The sequence below is a fragment of the Magnolia sinica genome, chromosome 17 (genome assembly GCF_029962835.1).
Source record: "Magnolia sinica isolate HGM2019 chromosome 17, MsV1, whole genome shotgun sequence".
Lineage (NCBI taxonomy): Eukaryota > Viridiplantae > Streptophyta > Magnoliopsida > Magnoliales > Magnoliaceae > Magnolia > Magnolia sinica.
This window is the reverse complement of record NC_080589.1, coordinates 13,204,048-13,218,555: the sequence shown is the minus strand read 5'-3', so window position 1 is coordinate 13,218,555 and position 14,508 is coordinate 13,204,048. Positions and strand designations below refer to the sequence as shown.

Below are 14,508 nucleotides of genomic sequence, written 5' to 3'. Positions count from 1 at the left end.
TACAAATATCAGTTTGATCCAGAACTTTTATGTCCTACAAAGAGTTTTTAATAGTCATTCGCCACTTTTTTCAGTGGTGTGGTCCAGCGAAGATTTGGACCTACTTAATTTTTGGGACAACGTCGTAAAACGAGCTGCTGAAAAAATGGACAGTGGGCCCACATGGAAAAGGGTAACTAACTCCCTTCCGCAAGTCTTATTTTTGTAACTGTAACTATATCTAAGTACCTGCGTCTGAAGCGTCTTCCGCAGCAGAGTATCAAATAACTCCTCGTATATATAATTATAACCCCCTCCAAAAACCATTGCATTGCGGGGGGAGAGAGAGATGGCGCTGAAGGTATACGGTCCTCCCTTTTCCACGTGCGCGGCACGTGTGCTCTTCTCCCTGCATGAGATGGGCGTTGATTACGAGCTCGTTCCCGTAAACTTCTCAGCAGGCGAGCACAAGCAGCCTTCCTACCTCGCCACCAAAAACGTAATTCCCATTTTACCCTTCGTTTCTTCATTTCCCAGCCCTTTTCTCTTGTTTGTAAATTTCTTTCTAAGGGTATTTTCTGTCTCTTTTTTTTGGCAGCCGTTTGGTCAGGTCCCGGCTTTGGAGGATGGCGATCTCACGCTCTTTGGTTAGTTCTCTCTTTTTTACTCTAATGCTAGTACGGAAAGCATACGGGTAGTTGTACACCGTTCGACCTTTGTGGGGTCCATTTTGATGTCTGTGTGAAATCCACTCCGTCCATCAAGTGATACTCGTCATGATTACCATATACAGTAAAATTCGGATCCTTTTCGAACTCGGGTAGGATTAATCAACACGGTGAATACATTAAACAACGGCTACCGTTCATGCCATGTGAGCTGCCTGAGTTTTAGGTCAAGCTGATTTTTGTACATTCAACCTGGAGAGTCTAACCTGATGAACGGTTTGGATGGAAGATAAACACTATGGTGGGACCTGCAGAAAAATCTATGGTTGGCATTACCTCCCACTCTTCCCTATGTTGTGGCCCACTTGAACTGTAGATCGGGATGATTTTCCTTCAAAGCTTTCATCCAAATGATCACATGATGGACGGAGTGGATTCAAGAAAGAAAGCCGTAGGCCATGCAGAGAAAGAGACTTTGGACAAGGGAGTTATATGTTATGGTATGGTGATTCAGACAATCGAAAGGATGGGTCCTACCTCTGATGGACCATGCTGAAATATCCTAAATTTTCAATTGACATCTTGTACATGGTTAAAAAAAAAAATACAATATCAATGGTCCACATTCAATAGATTGGTACAGAGATTGAATGGCTAGGATTTTCCAATCAATAGACTTTTGGGTCATGGTCCATCCACACTGGGTTGAACTTGGGGCCCACTCGGCAGGACTGTGATTAGATAAAGGGAAATGATATGGTGGCCCGCATCTAACCAAAATATGGTAGACACTCCTCTATACCACACAAGGGAATGTTTGAATCACTCGGATTGGGTGATCTTAGCCATTCTATTGGTGGTCTTCAAATCAATGGTATAAAATACACACACGTGGCTTGATCGGATCGATTTGGTTAAGCTTGACCTACAATGCCATGTGTGGACCCAGCATGAGGTTATGCGTGAAATCCAATCCGTCCATCCCGATTATGCCGATCCAAATTTCAGGAAGGCCGCACCACATGGAACACTTGGGGTGGGGATGGCACCATTAAGGACCTTCTAGAATTGTGTGGAGCGTACTGTGTTTTGTATATCCCATCGAATCCATTCAGGAGGTGCGTCCCACCAGGATGAATGGAGAACCCGAAACTAAGACCATTTCGAAACTGAGGTGGGCCACACGAAGACATAGTAGGGGTTTCAGGCATGATTTTACATGTTGTGGCCCACTGAGTTTTTTTATCAAACTGTTTTTTGGCACTTGAGAGAACATGAGGAGATGCACATGATGGACGGATTGGATGTCATGTACACTTTATGGTGGCCTCGCTCCCAACTATTGTCTTGTGGGCTAAGCTTCACTTGTATAGATTTGCAGTAGAGCCAGCTTCAGAATAAAGTTTTGAAGGTGGGCGTGTTTCCACAATCCAGACCGTCCAGATTCAAACACATAATATCCATCCGTACATTTGACATAGGTCTACCCAATTCTAGTGCAATAGGTGGTCTAGCTCTTGGTCCCCACAAATCCGTCTAATCCAAAACTCAGGTGGGCCACACCATGTAAAATCATGCATCATGGCCCAAAATATAGCCCATTAAAGTCCACTAAGCTATCTGCACCATTACCTGTTTTCCAATGGCTAAAGGTGTAGATATAATCCCAGTTATGAGAATCCAAAATCACAATTTCATAGGAGAAAATGCCAATTTATCAATGCAGATCTGCCCCGTAAGGCATGGCTCCCAAGGCCCACCAAGATCAGGAATAAGATCTAATTGTGATTATGGGATGTTCCTCCCAAATGACCCTTAGACACTTAGAGCTTGTTTAGATACAAAGAATACTTGGTGCAAACATAGATATCGATAATGATTACCTCTTTTTTTTTTTGTATTTGATTAAAAAAGAAATAAATATAAGGGATACCATTTCCATTAGTAAATTTTTTTTTAATATTCATTAATTGTCACCTTTGCACATGTGTCATGTGCGTCTAATCGGAATGGTCCATGTGATGTGGAATCCCATGAAACGTCAAAGGACAAAATTTTCACACCGATCTAAAATTTTGGTGGGCCATAGCAAAGAGAAATATAAATCAAGGGAAGAAACTTTTTTTTTTTATATTTTTCATGGCTTACTAAAGTTTTGTGTCAAAGTAAAAAATTGGCCCTGGTAGGTTTTATGAGGTGCTGCTTTACGTGGACCGTTCAGATTTTGGAGTCATATCGCGTATGATGAGTATATATATATAGAGAGAGAGAGCTCTGCATGCTCACCTGCGCACCCGTTCGCATGGGGCAAACTCTTTTGAGAACCCATCATATATGATTTGACTCTAACATTTGGTGAAGCAGCACCTCATGAGACATCCCGGCCCAATTTTTACTTTGATCAGAAACTTTGGTGGGCCATGAAAAATAAAAACAGTTTCCTCCCTTGATTTGCATTTCTCTTTACTATGGCCCACAAGAATTTTAGATCAGGCGAAAATTTGTCCCTTAAGGTTTCATGGGATTCTACATCACATGGACCGTTCGGATTAGACCCCCATGACACGTCTGCATACATATATATATATATATATAGAGAGAGAGAGAGAGAGAGAGAGAGAGAGATCTTAAATTAACAAAAATACGGATAGTTTTTTTTTTTTTTCATGAATTCCTCGTATCGAAACAGGCTCTAATTAAAAAGAAGTCTGTACACACGCAAATGACCATTTGCATTTTATTGATAATTGCATGGGACGTGTAGAATCTCGTGCGATCACCCGTTACATAGTGACCAAGCATAAGGGCATGGGCGCTGATCTTTTGAGGCTTGACAACCCCAATAAGTCTGCATTGGTTGGAGTCTGGATGGAAGTGGAAGCCCGTAATTTCAATGAGCCAATCTCAGCCATCGTCCATCAGATCCTTGTCAGTCCCTTACTCGGTGTGACCACCGATGATCAAGTGGTCGAGACGAATGCCGAGAAACTAAGCAAGGTTCTCGATGTCTATGAAGAGAGGCTGTCCAAGAGCAAGTACTTAGCTGGGAATTTCTACAGCTTAGCTGATCTGCATCACATCCCATACATTCACTACTTCATGAAGACTCCCAAAGCTTCACTGATTAGCTCACGCCCGCACGTGAAGGCATGGTGGGATGACATCTCGTCGCGGCCTGCTTCCAAGAAAGTCATTGAGGGGATGACCTTTGGAGAAAAAGCATGAGATCTGAGGAGGTTTTGCTAAAGAAATAATGCACGGGTGGTGTGATTGTCATTATCGTAATAACAATCTCTCTTTGATATGTAGTCTTTGTTTTGTTTGAGTGATTTTGAATTTTCTTTTGAGTGTCTTGCTCATTTTATCCATTTATGTTGTCTATTTGGTGGAACCCACCTAATAACACGCTTGGCAACCAATCCAAGCCGTCCGAGTCTTGAGCCCTGTTATGGATGGAGCAAAACCCTAAAATCCTACTGATCAGGTGATCCTAATAATGCAATTGGTGGTCAATGATCGGGTACTTAGAACACACTGTCAGAGCTCAATCAAGAGGATTATTAGAGCAATATCCATACACGTTAGGGCCCATTGGATCAACGGTCTAGATCATGAAGATGCGTGGCCTACTTGCCCATATTCAAGGCTCAAAGATACTGTACAGTGGGTTTTTGAAGTTGCAGTTCAGGTGTTCGTGGAAATGCCTCAATGGCGAACTCGGCCTGAGCTGGCCAGTCGGGCTCAAGGACCGGGCCGAGCCGAGTTCGAGCTGAGGTTAGCCAATGTTCGAGCCGAGGACAACTTGTCACGGTTCGACTCGATGTGCATTATCATCGAGTATGTAGTCTTTGTTTTGTTTGAGTGATTTTGAATTTTCTTTTAAGTGTCTTGCTCATTTTATCCATTTATGTTGTCTATTTGGTGGGCCCCGCCTAGGGGTGGCAATGGATCAGGTCCACCCATGGCCACTTATGAGGTAGGTTTGGCTAAGCTAATTAAATGGGTAGTGGGTCAGCTTGGATTAGAAAATGTGGTCCATTAATTAAGCAAACGTGGTCCACCCATGTAGCTTATTTATGAGCTGGTCTGGATGAGCCGGCCCGACCTGGCCCAAAACAAATTAATAGATGAAAGTAGAGCTTTGCTAAGTGCACATGTATGTGTAATAAAGCTCATATGCCACACATGTGCTAACATGGAACATGGACCAACCTTGTATATGTTTTCCCAGTAGAAAATCTGGTTCAATCAGCATGTGGGTCCCAATAATGGAACAGGTAAATGGGTTAGAAAACTTTAGCCCACCGTAATGTGTACATGTTTTATCCACGCTGTTAATCTGTTTTGCAAGATCATTTTTTAAATATGAAACAAAAAATGAGGTAGATCTAAGGCTCAAGTGGATCACAAGCTGAAGATTGAACGGACACCATAACAAAAACTCCTTTGGAGCCGTATAAGTTTTGATCAAGGTCAATTTGACCTTATGAGCAGGTTGGATGGAAAATAAATATTACGGTGGGTGGGCTTTAGAAAGGTTTTAACGGTGGGGATCTGCCTCACTTTTGAGCTAATGCCTTAAACTGATGTGGCCAAATGGATGGATGGCGTGAATAAAATGGCAGATGATTTTCTAAATTTTTTTAAAATTTAATTTAATTTAATTTTTATTTTTTTATAATTGGGAAACGTCATTATCATCGGAGCGGATCTGCGCTGGGAACCTAGGTGGGGCACACCGTAATGTTTGTGAGAAATCCACACCGTCTATCCCTTTTGTAAGCTTATTTTAGGACTTACAAAAACAAGCCGGATCCAATGTTCAAGTGGGTTGAAAATGTGAGGATTGAACTTCCACATTTAAAATACTCATCCCAGTAGGAATGATATTTGTGTTTTGAATCAGGATAATATTTGTGTTTTCTTCATCCCAGTAGGAATGATGTTATGAAAGGTATAGATAGCATGTAAATATCACTGTCAACCCCACTAGGTTTCAACGGTAGGAATTTCCCTACCCACCTTTTCCTTTGGTGCGGCCCACTTGAGTCTTGGATCCTAATCAATTTTGGGCTCAAGTCCTACAATGAGATCAAAAACGTATGGATGGGGTGGATATCTCACAAACATCACGTTGAGTCCCACCTAGGTTCCCAGCACAGGAACTTACTGGCAATGGCTTCCGCAGGACGCAGATTTCCTGCGAAACCCTTGGCACGATGTTCCTGCGCAAGGATTCTGTGTGAGGCCACTTGGATGTTTGTGAGAAATCCAAACCCTCTATTCATTTTTAAGCTCATTTTATGATATAATGCTAAAAATGAGAAGGATCAAAAACTCAAGTGGGCCACACCAGAGGAAACAGTGGAGATTCAGTGACCACCATTGAAACATTTATATGGCCATAAAAGTTTTGTAAGGATCTAATTTTTCATTATTTTCACTTTATCTGAGTGAAAAGACCTTATAAACAGTTTAGATGGCATATAAACAGCTAGGTGGAGCCTAGGAAGGTTTTAACAGTAGGCATTCCTTTCCCCACTGTTTCATCTCCTATGGCCCACTTGAGTTTTGGATCCTCCTTATTTTTGGTAACATTTCTTGAAATGAGGTTGAAAAATAGATGGACGGATTTGATTTCTCACAAACATTACAGTGGGCCCCACTCAAAATTCTTGTGCAGGAACTTCATGCGGAAGGGTTTAGCAGGAAATCCGTGTCCCTTATAACCGCAACCTCATTGGAAACGGATTGGCTACTCCCCTTGCACCCGCCTCGGAGCTGGTGGTTGGTGCTCTGTGGGCCCCACCATGATGTATGTGTTTCATCCAATTTGTTCATCCATTTTTAAATATATTTTTAGGTCTTTATCCTAAAAATGAGAGGGATATAAGTATCAGGTGGACCACATCATAGGAAAATAATAGTGATTGGATATCTATCATTTAAATCCTCCTAAGGCCCACTGTACTGTTTGTTTGATATCCAATCTGTTTATTATGTCATAAAGACCCAGATGAAGGGAAAAAACAAATATCAACTTGATCTAAAACTTTTATGGCCCCCAAAAAGTTTTTAATGGTCAAAGTTCATTCAACACTGTTTCTTGTAACGTGGTCCACTTGAGATTAAGATATATCTCATTTTTTGTGTATTACCATAAATTGATCTAGAAAAATATATAGACAGAATGAATGAAACACATACATCATGATGGGGCTCACAAAGCACTGACCATCAGCCATTGGCTGGTCGCTGGATAGGCTACTCCCCCGGCCTCCAGCCCCTTTGCTGGTGGTCGGTGCGCTGTGTCCCCCACTATGTCATCTATTTCGTTCATCCATTTTTATAGGTCATTTTAGTGCTTGATCTCAAAAATCAGAGATATAAATCTCAGGTGGACCACACCACAGGAAAACAATAGTGCTTGGATATCCACCATTAAAATCCTCCTATGGCCCACTGTACTGTTTATTTGAAATCCAATCTGTTGAGTAGGTCATATAGGACTAGATGAAGGTGAAAAACAAAGATTAACTTTTATGGCCCCAAAAAGTTTTCAATGGTTGATGTTCCTTCAACACTGTTTCCTATAATGTGGTCCACTTAAGATTGGGATATACCTCATTTTTGGTCTCGTAAATATAAAATGATCTATAATAATAGATGGACGGCATGGATGAAACACATACATCATGATGGGGCCCACAGAGCACCGACCAGCAACCATTGGCCGGTGGCAGGGGGAGTAGCCAATTCGTTTCCTGACCTGGCCCATTTCCGTTTAAAGGATCAGGATGCGGAAAAGCAGCTTTTGGAACTTAGAAGCGCCTTCTATTGGACGTAAGGGATCAGAAGTCAACATGTTTGGATCATCTGAACGGTCCATCTTGTTGTCCCCAAAATAGATAGAGTATGCATCCCAAAACATTAAGCAGATTGGACGATTTTAATCAACTAATTGGCAAATTTTCCTTTTCAATTGAATGCCACCGATCCTATGACTTCTATCATCCCATCGTTTTTCAATCCATGGTTTGGCCCACAAGATGGACGGTTTAGATCATCCAAGCGTAGTAACAAAAAGGTCTAGATTATCTATGTTTGACTCGGGGTAGTAACACGCTTGGCAACTCATTCAGGCATGCATGTCCAATCCGGGCCGTCCGAGTCTTGGGCCCTGTTATGGATGGAGCAAAACCCTAAAATCCTACTGATCAGGTGATCCTAATGATGCAATTGGTGGTCAATGATCGGGTACTTAGAACACACTGTCAGAGCTCAATCAAGAGGATTATTAGAACAATATCCATACACGTTAGGGCCCATCGGATCAACGGTCTAGATCCTGAAGATGCGTGGCCTACTTGCCCATATTCAAGGCTCAAAGATACTGTACATTTCATAATTCCTATTGAGAAAACCTGGTAGGGTACTTTACAGTTCACATTTCACGGTACACCGGCCTGATTTTTGGAGACGGCTTCCATATACATGGAGTGGCCCATATGTTGCAGCCAGCAAGGTAGAGACTATAGCAAATGGATCAGGGTCGCTTTGCAATGATCAAAGCGTCCAAATAGTCCAAAACGAGAGGCCCATCACATAAACGGTTTGGATGATAAAAATGTCATTGCAGATCCAACAGCCACGTGGGGGTGTATGTAGCAAACCTAGGAATATACCACCTTCGAAGACCACTATTCTATTATTCTAGAAGGGGCCCACCATCCAAACGGCTAGAAAAGATCCCTCCAATTAGAGGAAAAGTTGGGCCAATGAGACACGGTCGACTTCAGGGGTGTAGCTGGCTCGGCTTGGCTCGAAAAAGCTCGATTCAACTCGGTTCGAAGCTGTGTTCAAGCCGGGTTGAGTTGATTTTTTGAACTCAAAAATGAGTTCGAACAGCCCTAGCTTGACTCGTCTTGAAACGAATCCAGCTCGAATTGAACTCGGATTGAACCAGTTTGGTGACTCAGTTACTTTGCCATTGATGTTGCTCCCCGACTGTTTGATAAAATGACTCAAGGAAATGTGGCCGGTGGGAAGGAAGGTTTGTACATTAAACAAATATATATATATATATATATATATATATATATATATATATTTCTCTCTCTCTCTCTTTTTTTCTTGGTTTTTATGTTACTTATAAAGTGTTTGAGAAAACACCTATAAAACCATTGCCTTTGTTTGTAAAACAGTGGATTTTTAAAATTGTAGTTCAGGTGTTTGTGAAAATGCCTCAACGGCAAACTCAGCTTGATCTTGGCTCGAACTCAGCCTGAGCTGGCCCGAGTGGCTGACTGAACCAAGCCGAGCTGGCCAGTCAGGCTCAAGGACCACGCCGAGCCGAGTTTGAGCTAAGGTCAGCCAATGTTTGAGCCGAGTTCAAGCTGAAGACAACTTGACTCTGTTCAACTCGACGTGCACCCCTATCAACGACCATCGTGACATCGTTGCTGTGGCTGTTGGATCTGGAATCATATTACCAATATCCAAACCATTCATATGATGGGCCTCACCGAAGATTGGTGATATCCATTAAATTCCATCAGATTAGACCATTTTGATCCTTGATCATTTTACTCTTTATTTTTGTTTTAAAATGGACTGTCGAAATTAACCATTGTTTTTCATGCCACTAATAAATGGTCGAAGATTATTTTTTTCCGGGTATAACCCTTCCGTGGTGTGGCCCATTATATAAATGGTTTGGATCCTTGCAACATGACCCATATCCAATGGCTACGGTCCTGATGCATCGTATGAGGTCGCATATTCGGTCTACTTTGCCTAGATGCTTTTTTGTCCCACCTTGCCGGCCTCAACATGTGGGCCACACCATGTAGATGCCGCCCCAGAATCATGACAGTGCACAGTAAAATGTGCACCGCAGTGTACTTTACAAGTTTGCAGGAGGAATTATGCGATCGGTGATGTAGAGGTGAGGATTTGTAATGTATCATTGAGATTTTAATATGGACAAGTGGGCCATGCATCTTGGTAATCCAGACATTTGATGGACCCTAACAATTCCATGGTTAGGATTTCCTTAGGTATGATTTTAGATTGGACTTGAACATGCCCGCGGCTGCCCTTTCTAAAGAGAGAGACTTTGATACTCTGGCGGAGCGTGATAGATGATACTCAAACACTTAGAATTTGAATACATGACATATAAGTAAATAAAATTAAAATGTTCACATTTATGTGCCCTAGTTAGATGTTTCATGAACGAAAACCTACCCTTATTTAATTATATTATCATCAGATTGGTGAACATTTATTGGACGGTCAAAAATCAAAATAAAAAATAAAAAAATCCTTTGTCGTACTTCAACAAACAAGTGTCCACAAAGTAGAGGTTAGAATTGTTGAACCAATCTTATTTTGGGCCTATGACTCCGTGACGGTGGGCTCCACAATTTAGTGGGTTTGAGTTACTGTAAACCATGTGTACAATTTCTAAATGCCTTGCGTATCAAGCATCATGCTCTTCCTGTATATATTATAACTCACCTTCCAAGGAACAGGACATTGTAGTCGGATAATCCAACCTGTCCTTTTAGTGGGTCAAATCATGTAAAATATAGCAAACGCCTCACCGTACGATTGTTGGCATTCAATTTTGAAATTGAAATTTGAACTAATCCGTTGACTGTGCTGTATCTTATTGCTGTATATAAGAGAGTTACACGTGGCATTATACCATAAATAGAGATGAATAAAAAAAACACTTCAACAAACCTGGAGCGCTTTTTGTGGAATTATACCGGATGTAAATTCATTTTTACAAGTCATTGGGTAGTCGACCAAGTTACATGATCAAGTTATCTAAAAATTTAACAAGCCAAAAGAGAAAGTTTGTGAAATAGTTAAAGATGCATGAGATGACCGAGTGACTGAATCTAGCCAACAAACAATAAGGGGTCACGAAAGAAAAACATAACAAACACAAAAAATTATAGAAAAGGCTTTTCAATTACAATAACCAATGCGATAATGGAAGAAGCATTGGAAAAATAAACCATGTACCAAAACTCTACAAATAGAAGAAAAAATTCACAGAGCAAATATTACCATTCATCTATAAATCTAATTAAATCCAACAAATCTATTAATTTACTTTATCTTAGCGTATTCTAAGAGTGGTGATAATCAAATATTGATAATTCTTAGCTATAATTTTATTTGTAATCCAAATATGCTATCATATGTTAAATTTGTCTTTTATCCAAGTGATTTTTTTTTTTTTTTCTATGAGTTGCATTCTTGTTGTTACTTTTATTGGCCGATTGTGAATTTTTTATTTTGTTTAATTACATTGGTATCTAAAAAATCCTTTCTTATGAACTGTAGAAATCAACTCATCTTGAAAAGAAGAACTTCACTATATCTAATTATCACATTTTCAATATAAAATTCTGCAAGTGATTGATTATGCGATTGGTCTTCTCAGAAATTGATCATATACATTTATAATGGATGTATCTACTTACTTCGATGCTTAGTGTCGAAATTGATCAATTTGGATCGAGCTGATATATTGATTCTATCATGCCCACACACACTACATGTGACAGGAAACAAACTAAGAGTTAACAAACAGAAGTCCCGATTTGGGAATCATAGTCCATCCATGTTATGGACTACAATATGTACGGTTTGGATCATCCTAGCATGCAGTCATCTGGTCCCTTACCTCCAACAGTTGTTTATTCCATTTTTTTTTTGTTTTCTTTAAAATATTATCTCAGCCAGTAAGAAAGAAATAAACAAAAAGCAGAAAGTCAAAGCTGGCCGCCCTCCCTCTATTTTTACATAAAAAAAGAACTTTAATACTAGTGCAGAGTGTGATGGATGACTCACAGGCACTTAAAATATTTATTTACTGGACGATTAAGAATAAAAAAATCCAATGCAACCTTACTCAGCAGACGAGTACCTTTCGAATAGGAGGTCACGATTCTTCCGCAAAGGGAGTGGATTAGGTGTTGTTACCCTTACCATGGGGTCCACCTTGATGATGTGTTGTATATCCACGCCGTCCATCCGTTGGCCCATTTTAGTTCATGGTCCCAAAAATTAAGCAGATACAAACCTCAGGTGAACCACACCACAAGAAATAATAGTGATTGAACACTCATCATTAAAAACTTCCCAAGGTCCACCGCAAGTAGATCAGTAATGTTTATTTTCATCCAAGCTGTTAATAAGGTCAACCAAACCTGAATAAAGGTGACATACAAATATCAGTTTGATCCAAAACTTTTATGGCCCAAGCTTGACTTGACACGGATTGAATCCCAACTCGAATCGAACTCAGATCGAACCAATTAGGTTACTCGGTTACTTTGATATTGATGTTGCTCACCAGGCGTTTGATGAAATGTCTCAACAAAGTGTCGGATGGTGGCAAGAAAGGAATGTATGTGAAACAAATACTATTTTTTCTTAATTTTAATGTTGCCTACAAGGTGTTTGATGAAATACCTGAAAATAGATGATGTTGTTTTACATCCAGTAAGAAATTGAAAGTGCACTCTATGTGTTTGTAAAAAAGCCGGTCAGGCTCGATCTTGGTTCGAACTGGCTCGAGCTGTTGACCGAACCGAGCCGAGTTCGAGCTAAGGTCAGCTAGTGGCTGAGCCAGGTTGAGCTGCACCAAGCTCGACTCGGTTTGACTTGTGTACACCTCTACACACCATGTAAAATCGTGCATCATGGCTCAAAATAATGCCCATTAAAGTCCCAAAAATCACAATTTTGTATGGGAAAATGTCAATTTAACAATGGAGATCTGCCTTGTAGGGCATGGCTCCCAAGGCCCGCCAAAATCAAGAATAAGATCTAAACATGATTATGGGATTTTCCTCCCAAATGACACTTAGAGCTTGTTTGGATACAAAAAAACACTTGGTGCGGACATATATATATATATATATATATAATGATTATCTTTTTTCAGCATTATACTTTCATCGATTAGAAAAAAAAAAAGAAAAAAGAAAAAAAAAAAGGAGTGTTATTTAGATGATCAATAGAAATTGAATATTTATTATACAATAATCACCTTATATCTTATGAAAGAGAAATGTATGTAACGATATCTTCGCAAAGTCTAATTTTTTTTTTCGAATCTAAATAACAAGAAATCTCAAATTAACAAAAAGACGGGTAATTTCTTTTTTCATGAATTCCTCGTATCGAAACAGGCCCTAATTAAAAAGAAGTTTGCACACAAGCAAATCACCATTTGCATTTTATTGATAATTGCATGGGATGTGTAGAATCTCGTGCGATCACCCATTACATAGTGACCAAGCACAAGAGCATGGGCGCTGATCTTTTGAGGCTGGACAACCTCAATGAGTTGGCATTGGTTGGAGTCTGATGGATGTGGAAGCTCATAATTTCAATCAGCCAATCTCAGCCATCATCCATCAGATCCTTAGTCCATTGCTCGGTGGGACCACTGACGATCAAGTGGTCGAGACGAATGTTGAGAAACTAAGCAAGGTTCTCGATGTCTATGAAGAGAGGCTGTCCAAGAGCAAGTACTTAGCTGGGGATTTCTACAGCTTGGCGGATCTGCATCACATCCCATACATTCAGTACTTCACGAAGACTCCCAAAGCTTCACGGATTAGCTCACTCCCGCATGTGAAGGCATGGTGGGATGACATCTCGTCGTGGCCTGCTTCCACGAAAGTCATTGAGGGGATGACCTTTGGAGGAAAAGCATGAGATCTGAGGGAGTTTTGGGAAAGAAATAAAGCATGGATGGTGTGATTGTCATTATGTTGATAACAATCTCTCTTTGATATGTAGTCTTTGTTTTGTTTGAGTGATTTTGGATTTTCTTTTGAGTGTCTTGCTCATTTTATCCATTTATGTTGTCTACTTGGTGGGCCCCACTTAGGGGTGGCAATGGATCAGGTCCGCCCATGGCCACTTATGAGGCAGGTTTAGCTAAGCTAATTAAATGGGTACTGGGTCAGCTTGGATCAGAAAATGTGGACCGTTTAAGTAAATGGGGTCAGCCCATGTAGCTTAGTGACGAGCCGGGCTGGTTGAGCCTACCCGACCTGACCCAAAACAAATTAATAGATGAAAGTAGAGCTTTGCTAAGTGCACATGCATGTGTAAATAAAGCTCATATGCCACACATGTGCTAACATGGCACATGGACCAACCTTATATATGTTTTCCCAGTAGAAAATCTGGTTCAATCAGCCTGTGGGTCCCAATATTGGAACAGGTAGATGGGTTAGAAAACTTTAGCCAAGCTTTTCAGATTGGTGCCTATGTTTTCCAAACTGACAGGCAGTCTGCCAACCATCAGCTTTTGCTTTAGATTTGGAGAACTCGTGGATGAAAGTCCTTTGGTAAAAAAAATATTAGCTAGTTGATCTTTAGTGACATATTACATATGAATATCAATATATTTTTAAAGAACCTTTTCATGAATAAAATGAAAATCTGATGTTCACATGATTTGTTCTAGCATAAAAGCTAGGATAGAAGTAAGAAATAGCAGTGATCTTGTTGCACCACATAGTGGGTGGATCTTGGACAAAACCATGAAAATCCTTTAAAAGCATTATCGTCGTTTTAACGGGAACTCCGATGAAACTTGAGTACTTTGAACTTTTCACTCTTGGTTTGTTAAGGTCCTACAGTTAAGTGGGCTTAAGCTTAGGCTTGTATTGAGCTTCGAACCAGACTTCAATTTCGTCTGGACAGCATTCAGATCTCTGGATGGGTTATCTTGATGTAGAGCAGGTCGTGGGTAATTTTATGTCCAAGATGGATCAAAGAAGGCCCGATCGGAGGCAGAAGTCATCAAGATCGTTAG

At 40.4% G+C, this 14,508-nt stretch overlaps 2 protein-coding genes across 2 annotated transcripts; both read left to right on the top strand.

Moving 5' to 3' along the window:
- Positions 1–298: 298 nt before the first annotated feature.
- On the top strand, positions 299–3,970 carry LOC131231467 (glutathione S-transferase F13-like). Its single transcript, XM_058227669.1, has 3 exons — positions 299–478; positions 578–626; positions 3,412–3,970. The coding sequence occupies exons 1-3, from the start codon at positions 329–331 to the stop codon at positions 3,870–3,872; spliced, it is 660 nt and encodes a 219-aa protein (XP_058083652.1). The 5' UTR covers positions 299–328; the 3' UTR covers positions 3,873–3,970.
- Positions 3,971–13,043: 9,073 nt separating this feature from the next.
- On the top strand, positions 13,044–13,397 carry LOC131230421 (glutathione S-transferase F13-like). The gene has a single exon (XM_058226348.1). It carries the CDS (start codon positions 13,044–13,046, stop codon positions 13,395–13,397), a length of 354 nt encoding a protein of 117 aa, XP_058082331.1.
- The last annotated feature ends 1,111 nt before the right edge of the window (positions 13,398–14,508 follow it).